Source organism: Pristis pectinata, chromosome 22, assembly GCF_009764475.1.
Source record: "Pristis pectinata isolate sPriPec2 chromosome 22, sPriPec2.1.pri, whole genome shotgun sequence".
NCBI lineage: Eukaryota > Metazoa > Chordata > Chondrichthyes > Rhinopristiformes > Pristidae > Pristis > Pristis pectinata.
Window position 1 is genome coordinate 20749474 of NC_067426.1, and position 16972 is coordinate 20766445.

A 16972-nucleotide genomic window follows, 5' to 3' on the forward strand; every position below is an offset into this window, starting at 1 on the left:
CCTCAGAATTTTTTTTCTAAAGTCCAATGAGTTTAGGCCCAGTCTGCTTGGCTGTTTCTCATACAACAATCCCTTCATCCCAGCAATCAACATTATGAATATTTTCTGAACTGCCTCCACTGCAAGTACATTGCTCATTAAATAAGATCAAAACCAAATACTATGCTTTAGGCATGAGCCTTGAGAACAGCCTGCACAGTTGTAGTGAAACGTATCTACTTCTGTACTCCATCCCCTTTGCAATGAAGGCTAACATTCCACTAGCCTTCCTAATTATTTGCTGCACCCAGATCCCTCTGAGCAACAGCATTCTGTAACAATATTACATTTAAGCAATATTCTACTTTTCTGTTCTTCCTACCAAAGGAATGCAGAATAAACTAGTAATATCCCATCAAAGCAACTACAAGGGCTTACTTCATATTAAAATATTAATGGTATTTATATTATTTAGTCAAACCATGTGAACCTACTTGGATCATAAATCATCCTTTTAAACTCAGTTTTAGTATACTTGTACCTTCTTTTGCCACAAAACAAATCAATGATACAAAGTATACTTACTCAGTATAGTGATCAGTATGCAATTTACAGATGGGTTTTCTATTTTATTTAGCCAGCCAGGAAAGGGAAAGAAATAGAAGCTCATCAGTCCATCTCCCCTCACTCCTATTATTAACTTCATCAGCTTATTGATCAGGGAACTCCCTGGATTTGAAGTTTAGAAAAACAACTATGATTTCAAATTGAGGTGGGAAAGGATGGTCAGGAATTTAATTTGTTGAAGCCTGAGCGTTCAAGAAAACTGATCTTTTTGTGTCTTACAGTGTCTGCAACAGCATTTTACAGAGCTCAACCAGTCATTGAGTTCATGTGTGAGGTGTTAGACATTCAGAATATCAATGAGCAAAATAAACCACTGACTGACTCTCAGCGTGTGAAATTTACCAAAGAAATAAGAGGTAACATGCTTAGGACAATGGTAAGATTGAAAATCTAAATGCAAGCAATTTTGCTGTCAGTTTCTGCGATAGAAAATGTTCAGTTGAAGTGAATGGTTTTGATAAGGCTGTTTGTTTGAACTCTGTTAAAAGTGTGAACCCAGCATGAAAGCTATTTAAAAAAAAATTCTTGATTCACTTGGAATTTTTTTTATGTAACCTAAATGAACATTTAGGTGTTATTGACCATACCTCATTTGGCCAGTTTTGGATAGTGAGTTTGTTAAATGTTTGTAAAGGTGCATGTGTTCAATTTTTATTTGTCAATTGCGTTTTGTCTCTAGAATTGATAAAATGAAATAGACCATGATTTTAAGATTTGAGTTTAGACCATGAAGCCTTTCATATCTAAAGTTACCTACACTGCTATTTTTCAGCATTATACTTCATAATTTTGCAAATTTACTGCATTCCAAATTAAAGGGTTATGTAAAATCACTTGTCTTGGTGTCTTTTAAATATTACAAGATTGGGATTTGTGCATCAGATGTGTCCATTTGATAAAAATGGGTTAATTTATTAATGTGTTTATTTTAAAGAACTTTCATCCCAATTTAGTCTCTGCCTCCTGCTTAATTTACTAAATTTACAGAATCACTATTTACCTTTATTCAAAGTATCATGCATTTCCTTCCTAATCTTGTAAATTCCTGGCTTACAAATTGGGTTGAGCATTTAGTAAAATGAAAATTAATGTTTATTGTTTGCAGAAATGAGAGTTTGAATTACCATATTAATTATAGCAAGTCATCCCCATCTTTTTGCAGTTGTAATGTGCTTACATGAACAGGGTAATGGAAGCTAATGCTAAGTAATTGAAATGCTATCTTTCAAATTATTATGCTGCATGTAACAAAAATATAAATTGAGATTATTGTCCAGTGCAGTTTATTTGAACATTTAATAATGTTTCAATCTGCTGGTCTCGTTTTCTGTAACTAATTTTAACGGGATCTGCTTACCTATATTCAGGTCTAAAAGTGGAGGTGACTCACTGTGGACAGATGAAAAGAAAATATAGAGTATGTAATGTCACCCGCCGGCCGGCCAGTCACCAGACGTGAGTATGCACTCATTTGCAATATTTCATAGCTTTTTCATTTGTCTTTGAATCCCATCTTTTTGCCAAGTATAATGTTATTTTGTATTTCTTTCGTACCTCTAAATAATTGTACTGGTTTTCCTCATGGTTGTCAATTATCCTCTTTGCTAGGTTTCCTCTGCAACTGGAAAATGGGCAAGCAATGGAGTGTACAGTGGCACAATACTTCAAACAAAAATACAATTTGCAACTTAAGTATCCCCACCTACCTTGTCTACAGGTGGGACAGGAGCAGAAGCACACCTATCTGCCACTTGAGGTGAGATTGAAATACAGGGAGCCATATACCATTGAAGTGAGATTTTTGTTATGAAGTTTAATAGTAAGGACCATCTAGGAGTCCACATGTTTTCCAGGGCCATTTCGACTTCATTTAATTCTATTAATTGTACTGCATGACCATCTTTTTTTCCAGTGTATTTAACTTCTGGTAACCCCTCCCCTCTTTCTCCACCCCCCCCCCCCCCCTTTTTTCCCCTTCCCTTTTTTCCCCTTCCCTTTTTTCCCCTTCCCTTTTTTCCCCTTCCCTTTTTTCCCCTTCCCTTTTTTCCCCTTCCCTTTTTTCCCCTTCCCTTTTTTCCCCTTCCCTTTTTTCCCCTTCCCTTTTTTCCCCTTCCCTTTTTTCCCCTTCCCTTTTTTCCCCTTCCCTTTTTTCCCCTTCCCTTTTTTCCCCTTCCCTTTTTTCCCCTTCCCTTTTTTCCCCTTCCCTTTTTTCCCCTTCCCTTTTTTCCCCTTCCCTTTTTTCCCCTTCCCTTTTTTTCCCCTTCCCTTTTTTCCCCTTCCCTTTTTTCCCCTTCCCTTTTTTCCCCTTCCCTTTTTTTCCCCTTCCCTTTTTTTCCCCTTCCCTTTTTTCCCCTTCCCTTTTTTCCCCTTCCCTTTTTTCCCCTTCCCTTTTTTCCCCTTCCCTTTTTTCCCCTTCCCTTTTTTCCCCTTCCCTTTTTTCCCCTTCCCTTTTTTCCCCTTCCCTTTTTTCCCCTTCCCTTTTTTCCCCTTCCCTTTTTTCCCCTTCCCTTTTTTCCCCTTCCCTTTTTTCCCCTTCCCTTTTTTCCCCTTCCCTTTTTTCCCCTTCCCTTTTTTCCCCTTCCCTTTTTTCCCCTTCCCTTTTTTCCCCTTCCCTTTTTTCCCCTTCCCTTTTTTCCCCTTCCCTTTTTTCCCCTTCCCTTTTTTCCCCTTCCCTTTTTTCCCCTTCCCTTTTTTCCCCTTCCCTTTTTTCCCCTTCCCTTTTTTCCCCTTCCCTTTTTTCCCCTTCCCTTTTTTCCCCTTCCCTTTTTTCCCCTTCCCTTTTTTCCCCTTCCCTTTTTTCCCCTTCCCTTTGTTTTCCCTCATTCCTGTGGCCCCCTCCCCCACCCTCATAACCTGCCCATCCATTCCCTACCTCCTTTTATTCCATGGTCTACTGTCCTCTCCTACTGGATTTCTCCTCCTTCAGCCCTTTGCCTTTTCTACCTATCACCTGTCAGTTTCTTGCGTCACTCCCTTTCATCTCCCCTCCCTCACCCACCTACCTTCCCCCTCTCACCTGGACTGTCCTATCATTTGCCAGCCTGTGCACCTCCCCCGACCTTATTCTGGCTTCTACCCTCTTTTTTGATAAGGGGTCTATATCCAAAACGTCGACTGTTTACTTCCCTCCATAGATGCTGCTTGACCTGCTGAGTTCCTCCAGCATTTTGTGTAATCATATGCAGAGTAGTTAACAGAAGAAAGGTTGAAATGTCTTGCTTTGACCTTTTGAAATTAATGGACTTCAAAACAATTGGCAGAAACAAGCATTGTCCATCTGACTGGGAACACCTAAGAGCAGTTGATACATTATTTTGTTATCTTCTTTCCCTGATTCTTTACATAGCAATGCACAAAATTATAGTATCCACTAATATCTGTATACACATATTTTGGAAAAGCTTTTTGGGGGAGGGGATTTTTAAGACCTAATTTTTTTCTAAAAAATCATTATTTCAAAATATAATATGAATTTACAATGTAACTCCTTCCATTTGTAGGTATGTAACATTGTAGCTGGGCAACGTTGTATCAAGAAACTAACAGACAATCAAACATCAACAATGATCAAAGCAACAGCACGATCAGCGCCCGACCGACAAGAGGAGATTAGTCGTCTGGTAAGTAGAGATGATGCTTTAAAGTTTGGGTTTTCACTTTGGGAGATGTGGTGCAGATTTGACTATGAGCAAAACTAATCAGGAAGTCGATAATAGAGAAATTGAAATATTTTGGAGCACCTGCTAGGTTAATGTAAAAGCATATATTTTCAAATTATCATTAGAGTATAAATTTAACATATAAAGATGCAGACTGTTAGATTATTTATTCAGTTCCTAGTTCCGAATTAGCTGGCCTTGGACAGTGATTAGAATCAAAAATTGTAAATGGTGAAGTTGGGTGTGACAAATTATATCATTTATTATGCATTAGTCATTTGGAGCTTTGCCAGCTGAAATAGGGCCATGCAGATTTGATGGGCAGAATGGCCTCATTCTGTATCATAACGTTCTATAATTTTGTTCCACTCTGTTTTACTGATATTTTTAAAACAGTTACAGGTATAATGCATAAAGTATATAAAATTTTCTTAACAAAGACCATCAAACTGAGTGGAAACAGATTCATGTGAAGTTTGGGCTTGCAGGCGGTTTGGAGAAAGGGAAGGGAACGTGCAAAGTGGGTGGATCTCAGCACACTGACAAAGGGAGGTCTGCTGAGCATGCTTGCACAGCCCATCTCAGAAATTCCCTTTAGGATCATGCTCCATGGTCTGCATCTGTACACATATACAATTTGGAAAAATAACAGGCTAGCTTTACACCATCTAACTTTATCAAGGTATCATGTTGAGTGTCGACTCAACAGACTACAGCTCTGATTGTTTCAGAAAATCTTAACACTTGTCTGTAATGAAAGCTGTAATTAGCTTGCACAGAGCAGCAGTGATAAAGTTACAGGGCAAAAGGCCTACTTTTTACCTTCAAAGGGATTCATCCCTGAAGTAACACAGTCAGTCCTCGTGACTCCCAATTAGTAAAAGACACCACAAAGACATTCTCCTCAGCAGCTGAAAATTATGAAGGTTTGTCAGTACATCTAGAGAACACATTCAGCCCAATCAAATGTATTTGTTAAAGATCCTTACAGAGAAGTTTAAAAGAATCATGCAAACCATAGGTCTGGTGAATTTAAAAGGAGCCTGGAAAATAATGACAGTCCTGTAAACGGTCCTGGTAAATTTTAAAGGAGCATGGGCAGCATATGCCCAGTGAGTTTGGGTGGAGTGTGAGAAACCTTCAAGGAGGGTTTAAAATGAGCAGTGGAAATGGCCCCATTGAGTAAAAAGAATGTGGGAAGCAGAGCCCCAATGAGTTTTGCAGGGGAGCAGAAAGCCAGAATCCCAGCGAGTTTATGTGGAGTGCAGGAGGGACAGAGGCCAATGTGTAAGCATTTGATTTAAGGTTTTCCAGTTCTTGTATTTAAAACAAAATGCCTCCAGGTTAAGCAAATGGCTTGTAAAATGATTAATTTTTTTAGTCTTTTTTTCCTATTAGTTGAGCCAATATAACAAAATAGAAGAAATGGCAGGGCACTCCAAACCTTGGAATGCATATGTGGGATATTCAGGATGCTTTCTATGTTTTGGAGAAACTTGGGGAGCCCCTGAATTGCATGTTTGAGGGAAAAGAGGATGTTCTGGAACAATCAAGGACAGAATCTGCCTGTTTAGAATTAAAAAAAAACAATGGAAAAGCAATTACCTTTTCTATAGGGGCTATTCTGTAGGCTCCCAACTAGTGGGAACAATATTGAAGAGCAAACTTGCAGGGAAATTGTAAAGATGTGCAAAATTTTCTATGGTAGTGGTAATGGGGGACTTCAGTTATTCAAATATAGACTGGCATATCAATGTATGGGAGAAAGAGGAGTTTCTGAAATGTGCACAGGATAATTTTCTTGATCAGTAAGTGTCTGGCCCAGGGAAGATGGTTTTGTGGGAGTTTGTTTAGGAAATGAGCCAGGCCAAGTGCTGCAAGTACGGGAAAAATTACGGTAAATTGGAATCAAAGCTTCACTGGCAAAACTCTTTGAACAATGGAAGGCCTTTTAAGGTACAGCTGTTTCAATTTAAACCTTGGTACATTCCTGTGAGGGATAAGGTTAAAGAATTTAAAGGCAAAATTCCATAGATGACCAAAATGAGAGAGTGAAGACAAATAGAGAGCATGTGGCACAGTAAGAACCAGGTGCTATACTTGAGTCATCCTACACAAATGATTAACATGATATAAGAATATTAGAAACTGGGTTTATGGTGAGTGTATAAACCCTACCTCCCCACCAACCCATACCTAAGAGCTGTACCTAACGTTAACAGCGTCATTGAATAACTGAGGCTGCAGTTGCGCTGATAGAAAATTGATTAAGTAGCAAGAAAAGAGAGGAATCATCACAAAATTATAGAATGGGTACAATGCAGAAAGTGGTCATTCAGCACATCATGTTTGCACCAGTTCCCTACCAGACCTACTTGCTAGATTCATTCCCAGATCCTTTTCCATAGTCTTGCAATTTTTTCTTTGCAATTCCCTCTTGAAAGCTACAATAGAGCCTACCTTCTCTCATGAAAGGTGCACACTAAATACAGGTGCACACTAAGATTTTCCATGATCAGTACAAGGAGACTGCTTTTCTTAATATACAGTACATCAATGACTTGGAATTAAGTGTACAGGACCCAATTTTCAAATTTGCCTATGGCACAAAACTTGGAGGAAAAATGAAGTTCAAGTAATAGACTTCAAGGAAATGGGGACAGGCTGGTGGAAGGAGTGGATAAATGGCAGACAAAATTTAATGCTGAGAAATGTGAAACATTACATTTTGAATGTGATGAAGAAATATAAACGTAAGGGCATAATTCAAGATTGAAAATTTGGGGATATGTGTGTAGTTCATTGAAAATAGTCACATTTTGTTTTTTTTTATATAAAGAAAATTATATGGGATCCTGGGCTTTTTAAATAGAACTGTGGATTGCAAAAATAAGAAAGTCATAATGAACTTTTACAAAAGGCAAGCTTGGCCATAACTAAAATATTGTGTCCAGTTCTGGGCACTACCCATTGGGAAAGATGTGAAGGCTTTGGAGAATGTGCAGAAGAGATTACCAAAATGATTCCTGGTACACGAGAATTTAGTTAGCTGCTTGGCCAGGAGAAACAAGCTATTGTCCTTGGAGTAGAAGCGATTGAGAAGATCTGATAGGGGTATTTAAAATCATGAATGGTAGAATCAGTATAGATGGAGAGAAAATGTTCACATTAATAACTTGGGTGTATAAAATGAAAGTGCTTGGTTAAAATAAAGTGATATGAAGACTTTTTTTACACAACAGTTTATGGTCTAGATTGCAGATAGGAACACAACACGCCAATTTGTCTCCTTCCATGCTGGAAATCAATCATTCTGATCTATAAAGTTGTTGCGGTTGAAGTCTACACAGGCATAATGTCTGAACTGGTCAAGCCTTTTAAATCTGTGGAGCTCTTGGGGAAAATGAAGGCAGATTTAGCAGCTACATTGCCATGCCATTGGATCAATTATCAGTAGAAAGCACAATGCCTTTATGCTAAACCTTGATAAATTATTTCTGCATTGAGCATTAAAATATACTGCTACTCAAAGCAGGTGACCAAAACCTTGGCCCATCTTTCAAGTTGACTTTGAAAATACAGAATAAGAACATAAGGAATAAAAGTAGGAATAGGTCTTGTGGTCTTCTTGCCCGTTCTCCACCATTTAAGGTCCCAGCCAATTTTTATTTTTACCTATGCACTAATCCTCTATCCCTTGATTCCCTTAGCATCTAAAAATCTATCCATCTCTGTTTAATAACTAAAATTCCAAAATGCTACTTGGTGGAGAATTTCAAAGATTTACTATCATCTGGGTGAAGCAATTTCTTTTTCATCTTAGTCCTGAATAATTAACTTTTTATTTTGAGACTGACCATGGTTCTGCACACTCCTGCCAGTGCAACATCATTCCCACATCTAGTCTGTTATATACTGTAAGGGTTTTATATATTTCAAGGAAATCACTTCTCTTCTAAACTTAAGGGAGTGTACACATCACTGCAATTCTGCTATCGCAAGTATGTCCTTCCTTAGCTGGGGAGACCAAGCATGTACACAATATACCAGGTGCAGTCTTGCCAGAGTCCTGTTTAATTGGACCAAGATATTTCTTCTCTTGTGCACATACCCTCTTGCCTTCCCAATTGCTATTGTGCCTGCTTGTTAACTTCCAATGATTGTTACGAAGGCACCCAGGTCTCTTTGAACACCACCATCTTTCGGTCTCCAACTGGTTTTTCTGGTGTTTTTTCTGTCAGAGTGGATGACCTCACATTTTTCCATGTCCTTGCCCATTCACTTAGCCTGTCTTTATTCCCTGAAACTCCTTTGCAGCTTCTTCAAAGCCCATGCTGGTGCCTGGCTATATACCATCAGCAAACTTGGATATATATGCTTGATCCCCACTTCTAAGATTTTGAAAAGCAAAGGCCCAGCACTGAGGAGACACGAGAGACTGCATATGCTAGAATATTCACCTGCCACTGTCTCCCAACTCCACCCCTGCTCCCCTCGCGTCCCTGGCACAACCTGCCTGTCATCTTGCACCCCTCCTCAATCCACCAGTCCCCCTGGACTTCTGTCTCACCACTCCCCTTCCCTTCTATACTGGCCATCTTGCCCCTCCACTCTCAGTCCTGATGCAGGGTCTTGACCCAAAACATCAACAGTTCCTTTCTTGATGCTGCTTGACCTGCTGAGTTCCTCCTGCAGATTTTGTTGGCCCAGCACTGATTCTTGCAGTACAGATAGTTATAGTCTCCCAGCTCAAAATTGACCCATTCATTTCTATGCCTATTTAATCTGATTAGTTCAAAGGATTGCGGTGTTCTGCATCTCATAGTTCTGGCATGTTGTTTTGTTCTCTCTGCGTCCTTCATTCATTTCTGTTTATCCGTCTCAGGTTAGATCCTCCATGATTAATTACACGTTACCAAAAGCAGTTGTTACTAAGACAACTTCGGTCTCACCCTATCACAAACATTCACTTTGTTCGTTCCACCTCTTCCACTCTCTGCAACTTAATACGTGTAATATTCTCACATTTCCAGTTCTAATAAAGAGTCATTAAGCTGAACTGTTCTGTCCACAGGTGTAGTTGACTTAAGTATCTCCAGCATTCTGTTTTTATTTCAGTTCCTGCATCTTTCGGTTTTTTGCTTTGATGTTCCAGCTGTTTACTGTTAACAAATCTTCAATCCATGCCAGTATATTACTGTACACAGGAATTTTGTTTAATACTCTCTTGCATGGCTCCTTATTGTCCTTATGAAAGTACACAACATCAACTGCTTCACCCAGCCTTGAAAGAAAACATCTGACAGATTTGTCAAATATCGTTTCCTATTATAATTCCCTGTATACTTTGCCCAATCCTGTTGTTATATTTTTAAGTGCCATGTTACCATTTCCTTAATTATAGATTCCTGTATTTTCCCTACCACTGGTGTCAGAATAGTTTGTAGAAATCATGACTCCTGAAGTTCCTGTTGTTGAAGGGGGATTGTCAATGTGTCACTGACATTTGTACACTTTTAACCACAGAGTGATCCCACCAGGATCTTGGTTGCTCACACATACCATAAATAAAATGAGCAATAACAAAGTGCATGAAGCCTTTTTAAACCTTGCAATGTTACACGTTTCCAGGGCCTCCCTCTTCAATCCATCTGCATGTTTTATTGAAATGATTGGCTAGAATGTGGTGGATAAATAATCTTGAGTATTGTTGCAGTCAGAGCATTGATGTGTTAATGACAAAGGAAGCATTATAGAGTGATTTTAATTATTCATCTTTGTTGTCCACTTAATGGTGGCCCTTTAACTGGCCTAATCTTTTGCATGGAAGGAAAAACGAGTATTAATTAAATCAATAATTATTGCAGAAAACCGCAGCAAAAAGGGATTTAATTTTTTTGTTACAGAAAGGTAGAACACAAGTGCAGCAGATTATAGGGAAGGCTAATGGAATGTTGGGCGGCCTTTAAATGGGTTTGGAGTATAAAGGTAGGAAGTCTTACTGCAACTATATAAAGTATGAGTAAGACAACCTGTAGAATACTGTGAACAATTTTGGCCCCTTATTTAATTGGAGCTACCCTACTTCTCTATCACCTCTGGCTGAATTATAGCCTGCTAGTGCCAGTTTCTCTATGTGAAGCCTATACCACTAGCTTAGCCTGTTCAATTCTTGTGGTGTGATATCCAAACTCGGGATGTTATGCTTGATGTGGAACCCTGTGCACAGTTGCTGCTGTAGGAGAGTGAATTACACAGGTGCTATCTGGCATTTGTACACAGATTGTGCTCAAATACTGTCTGACTTGCAATGCATGAATAGGTACAGGTCAACCGACCTGTGCAGGCTTGGTGCTTCTATTTGGAAATGGTGCAGTTTCTTGCTGACAACCTTTCTTATCTGGGTATGCCTAATATTCAGTATGCCTAATATTTGTCTCCTAGGTGTAAGAATCCAAAAATTTGGACAGTTTACTAACTTGAGCGTACACAGGAGCAGCATTGAATACTTGTGTAAAAAAAAATCTTCCAATGCTACATTTTGCTTATATCCTCAAATGTAGCAAACTACATCTGTTGAAAACGCAGTATGTTTTTAAAAATGAAACTAGGTGAAATCATCTTTATTTCATCTTGTCCATCTACCAAAATCATGGATCCATCCACTGGGTACATTGATGCAGGTTTACTTTGTGAATATTGATAGTAGAATTAGTGGTCAGAAGGATTCCTGGAGCTGTGATATGGCCCTACTAAGTGAATTGATTTGCTTTGGTTAATCCATTTGGGTAGCTTTGAGCAATTGTACTTTGTTGTACAAGATCTAGAAATGCAGCCAGACTTACCAACTTTTCGTCACCTGTCTCAATATTTTATATGAATTGTTTGCCTAATTGTACCATGGCGACTAAGTTCACGAAGTCTAAAGATGGACTAAATGTCACTGCGGTACTTAATGCTACTGAACTGCCATTTCTTTGATTATATTCAAATAGCAAAACTTCGTATGTCATTCACCTATAAATTGTTGCCACCGAGTCATTTTGATTGCAATGTACTTTTAAGATTTTTACATTGGATAAATTTGTTATTTTTTAAAAAGGTGAAGAGTAACAGTATGATTGGCGGGCCAGATCCATATCTAAAGGAGTTTGGTATTGTCGTTCATAATGAAATGACTGAGGTCACAGGTCGAGTGCTGCCTGCACCGATGCTCCAGTATGGAGGCAGGGTAAGTCTGATGTTGGACGGAAGCAGCTGGAATTGTGAATGCACAGGACTTGAAGTAAGTGATATAGCGCATCGCTATGCTATATGTATGAGTTGTACAGCAAAACTATTTTAAGCACAAATATTTACCAGCAACAGTTAATTCTGGATATCTAAAATTCTTGTTTTTGGTACCTGCTGCTCCACTACATTTTAGTATATAAAATAGTTAGCTTCCCCTCAAAACTGTTAATTTTTTTGAGAAGGGCGAACATGTTTGTGCGCAGATTTTAAGTTTTTTCTGTGAACTATGTTATATTGTTTCAAATTTGTATCTAACCTCAGTACAGAAACTTTGATCCAATAGCAGAAACTGCAGATGCTGGAAATATTTCAGTAGGTCAAGCAGCATCCATAGCGATAGAAATAGAGTTGACACTTCAGGTCAATGACCTTTTATCAAACTCCAGAGTTAGATTGCACTGCCTTAGAGTTCTACATGGTGTTAGTTTACACTGGATTAGATTTCTCCACACAGCATGTAGTGGTTAATTAATTCTGTTCTCAGAACAATGTATTTATCTATGTTAGGAAATTAATTGAAGAATCTTCACTTATTATCTTTTAACCAGTTAACTTCATTAAATTTTCTCTAGTACTCCAGTGATTCATTCACAACATAAAAGCAAATTGTAGATTCAATTTGAAATTTTCTTTTCCATAAAATTTGAAAGTGGAAGATCTGTTCAATTTTAATCGTTGGTTAAAGAGATTACAATGTTTTCATTTATAAATGCTGCCTTTTGAAATATATTCACACAAAAGTGAGCTGAGCCCTGTTTCACTTGACTATTTGAACCGGTGAACCTAAACTTAAGTACTATGTTTTTGCGATGTCAATCTAATTTTTAAATTGATCTAACAATTATAGATGGTGGTTTTTCTAATCTGGAGGTGTTTTTGTCCAGTAGTAATGTACTTCTAAAGGCAAGGTCCTATGTATATACTGGGCAAATAAATATGGATGCTGATCTATATTCTAGCTCCTTCATAGCTACCCGAGTCCAATTAAAAAGCTTAAGCTTCATCTTTGTTATGCTTAGATGTATATCTGTTGGAGAATGAATAATTTCCCGTCTTCAAAATACCATGATTGAAATGTCATTCTTATTCTTGCATCTACATGTTATGTATTTAATGGATTTCAGTTATAAAGTGCTGATTTTTTTTCTTCAGTTCTCATTCATTTCTCATTCTTGAGTTGCCCTCCATGCACCATGGGTTAGGTGGGCAATAACAACGAAATAGTCAAAGTTACTGCATACCAACATTCATCTTTCAAAGCCCAGTTAAAATTATAGTCCTTTTAATATCTTCTGTGGCCATCTTTGCTCTCTGTACCAGTTGCTTCTGTATTGCTTTCCTTACTACAAAAGTTTGTGTTCTTTTAAGATTGTCTGGTTTCAACGTGTAGACTTTTCATAAGACAACTTTACAAAATGTGTTCCAGTAAAATGCCCTAAGTTCTTGTTAAATAATCAAAGTCTGTGTCTGTGTCATTGTTGGAATGGTTGCTGATTAGTGTCTGAGTTAGAAGTTAGCCTGCACTGTAGCAAGAGAATAAAAACTAAGTAAAGGTTTTGACCACATTTGCATTCCAACTTTGAGAGACTGGACAAAAGCATTAAATGGGTTGGCCATCGTCAGATCAAATCTTTTTCCTTGGAATTTATCATTGCCATTAAATTTGCTCTGCTAAGTGGAATTCAGCTACTGTATAAAAGATTACCTTTTCAAGTCTCCTAACTCATAATTTGCCATGATAAAATTATCCAATGTTTTCTTTTGAATGGTATTACATTAATGCATTACCTGCATCCTAATACATTAGCAGGAAATGTCTACATGTTTGGCATCCCTTTTGATGCTTGAGAGACAATGAACTAATCCCAGGGACTAATCACTAATTAAAAGTCAATATTTTGGGCCAGTAAAGGACTTGGGAAGAGTGTTGAAGTATTGATATTGACTCCTTTCTTGTAAAAAGTTCTGAAATCTGTGGAAACAAACTTTTTTTTTTGAAATGTTTGGGATTTGTATGTAATGCTGTTAATAGAATGAGGAACCCAATGTTTGGATAGGTTAGAGAAGATGGGATTGTTTGCCTTCTAGCAGGAAAAAAACAGTCATAAGCAACAGAACAAGAACCAGGTCATGTGATCCCTTGAGCCTGTTCTGACATTTGGGAAGATCCTGGCTGTCCTACCTTCCTGCTTTTCTACTGCATAATTCAATGGCTGAGTCCCCATTTGTTCAGCCAATCACATGCAAGTAAGTCCTGGTCTTTAAGTCCTGGACTTGCTGAGTATCAATATGTGTGTCCTCTGCTCTGTTAGAGGACTCCATGTGTAGTTCAATGCAATGCCCAGTGTTTACTGGGATTTTCCAGCAATATTTGGGGAATTGACCCATAGACCCTAGGCCAGGTCTGGCCTGGCATGGGATTGGAGCCTCCATTCATTTGAATAGGTATTCCCAATCTAGAGAATGAAGATGGCACAACTTTTTACATCATTTTGCTTTAGTTTAATTTTTGTGTTTTATTGAGTTTTTATTTAATCTTTTTTATTCATTATTATTATCTACATCACTTATAGTATTTAAATGTCTCCTGAATATCAGAAATATTTATATTTAAACAAAAAAATGCTCATTGGCTTTGACAAAAGACACCTACCACTTTGCATTCTGTCAAGGCATTGCAAGGGCAAGGCCTCAAAATTAGGGCCCTTTTGTCAAAAGTCAGTGAGATCAACCCTCCACTTGTAGCCCAGGTAAGTGTAGGTGGGCAGGAATCATGTGCAGCAATTCTGTCCAGGAGGCCTAATTCAGGAAGATTCACTTCAATATCCCTTGGTTTCCATAGTATTCAAAAAAAACTACACTGCCTTGTATCTGCAGCTCTCTGGGGTTAGGGAATTTAAAGATTCACTGCTCTAAGTGAAAAAATATTTTTTAATTCCTATATTCTTCAATCATGATCCCCTAGTTGTGTAGTGTGATTTTAAATTTGTTTTTCAGGTGCTGCCAAGAGGCCAGGTGATGTTTGTGGCCTGCTACAATGCACTTGATCAAAGTTGCTTTATATCTTTAGGGGGAGAAAAACAGGCAATCTCTGTAAATTCTGGTCTTGATTTAGTATCATTGTTTGACTTGTACTTGTTTCTGAGAAAACTAATTCTCTTGAGGTCACAGTCCATGTTTCCTTTTGAGGTAGAGATTAGTGACTTGCATACTTTGGAGAAGCCTTTGACAAGAGTTTAAGAGTAGTGTAAAAATAGTAAGTCTATCCACAATTTGAGTTTGAGTCCACTCCTGGAATGCTGTGTAGAGTTTTGATCTCCTTGTCTAGGGAAGGTCATATTTGCAAGAAAATATCACTAGAATGATTTGAGGTAAAAGTGTTGTCCTATGAAGAAAAATTGGTCAGAAGTTTAGAAGAATGTAAAATGCTGTTATTAAAATCCTAGAATCTTAATGACAAGTGCTGAAGCTCATTTCCTTGCCCATAGAACTGGGGCCATAATCTTGGGTAAAGGATTTGTAGGATGAAGATGAGAAGTCCTTCACTGAAGGTTATAGATCTTTTAAATTCTGTCTCAGAAGGTGTGGATGTTCAGTTGTTGAGTGTGATTCATAAATATTTGGACACTCAGGGAATCAAAAAATTGAACTGGATGATGAGTTAAGGTAGATCAGTCATGATCTTATTTGAATGGTGGAATAGATTAGTCTTATTCTTCCTAGTTCTTAATGTTCATAATACGGAAACATTGAGGTGTAAATGATATTCCAAGCTCTATTTTGTGGGATTTCTTTTTAATTATGGTGTGAGAAGGGGAAACAATGACAACAGTGCAACAGCAATAGACTAGAACAGTGGGCGTGCTTCTCAAAAAATACAACATTTGCTTCATAGATAGCACTCTGGCCACAGCTGTACAATGATGTCTTAATTTTTTTCTGCATTGTAACCCTTGTTTGCAGACAGTTGTCAAATATGTAATTTTTTATATTCTGTGGAGGCTATATCTGTACCTTCTTGGCTTTGCTTCCTAATGTGTTTGTGATTTTGCTGGTTTTAAAATTGTATTATTGTTTATCTTTGTTATTGGATAATAATCCAGTCTGTCATATTTACTGTTAACTTTTATTTCTGAATTCTTTGCCAACAGTCTATTAAAAAGATCAGAAGAATAATTCCTCCTGTGTAGGGGAAAGGGGCATTGAAATTTCATTGCTTTACCTTGCATTACTTTCCTCTTCTGGTCCAAAGAACTGAAGATGGCTGTGTGGGATTGCAACAATTGTACATGGGAATGGAAAGATTCTGGCTCAAGTCTTTCAAAGGGACTGCTTTCTCATGGGTGGAATTGGGTGGGGGGAGAGGGAGGTTTTCCATGATTAGATCTGGGCTCTCTATACCATGGTGGGTGGAGGCAATTTATTTGAAGAATGAGGATTATTCGATTTGGATAGTAATCCGCCTTGATTCTCTATGAATTGGTGTAAATATTGTTTTGCATTTTAAGTCAGTGGGTTTGCATAAGTACTAGGATTTAATTGGTTCATTTGCAGAATTAATAGATTCAATTAGAATTGTTTATAGCAGTTTATATTTAAGAAGTAACCTGTTTTGGAAATGGAAGTAAATAATTTCTCAATCCTTTTAAATTTGGCTAACTTTTTGTTTTTATACACATTTCATGCTTTCTACTGGAAAATGACTAGAAATTTGCTTAAGATAATGTACCATCTAAGGATTTTGGGAATTGGTATCTTTTAAACACAGTGGAGTTCAGTACTTGCTGTGTTAAGCATGCATGACACTCCATATACAAAAAAAGAATAGTTGGTGGCCATTACAGTAAAGGTCATGCTAAAGGGATTATATACATTATTTGGGATGATCTTGATTCCACATATGTAGATGTAATTTTCTACTTGTACTTTGCAGTTCAGAGTAGGAAAAGTGTAAAGAAACAAGTAATCTTTCTATTAAGATGTAATTGTTAATTGTCTTTAACAGGTTTCTTTTCACCTTCCCAACCCCTGTGCATTTATTTCAGAATAAGACTGTTGCTACCCCAAACCAGGGGGTATGGGACATGAGAGGCAAACAATTCTATGCTGGCATTGAGATTAAAGTCTGGGCAGTTGCCTGCTTTGCACCACAGAAGCAGTGCCGGGAGGAAGTTCTAAAGTAAGGATCCTCTCACTTACAGAATGAAGCATTCGCTTCTAGGTTTGCTGGAAAGCATTAATATCAAAAACAAAAAATAAGGACATTTTTCAAAAAAAAAAATTGGGTTAATGGTTTCATTTCAACTCACCGTTTTCTGTACTTTTGCATGATCAGGTTTTGAAATTGAAGTACAGCTGTTCTAACTATCATTCTTTTTATTTGCATTATTACCTCAAACGGTCTGTTTGAAATT

The 16972-nt window shown here is 37.8% G+C and overlaps 1 protein-coding gene across 3 annotated transcripts in view; it reads left to right on the forward strand.

The window, feature by feature from the left end:
* The window catches only part of LOC127581587 (protein argonaute-4), a 55373-nt gene that overhangs the window by 21165 nt on the left and 17236 nt on the right, over positions 1-16972 (forward strand). For 2 of the 3 annotated variants that reach the window (XM_052036072.1, XM_052036074.1), the window contains exons 6-11: positions 828-962; positions 1974-2061; positions 2215-2362; positions 4107-4226; positions 11368-11550; positions 16604-16737. In XM_052036072.1, coding sequence (XP_051892032.1) covers positions 828-962; positions 1974-2061; positions 2215-2362; positions 4107-4226; positions 11368-11550; positions 16604-16737 — 808 coding nt within the window. The remainder of the gene's footprint in view (positions 1-827; positions 963-1973; positions 2062-2214; positions 2363-4106; positions 4227-11367; positions 11551-16603; positions 16738-16972) is intronic. The other variant, XM_052036073.1, reaches the window with a different exon arrangement.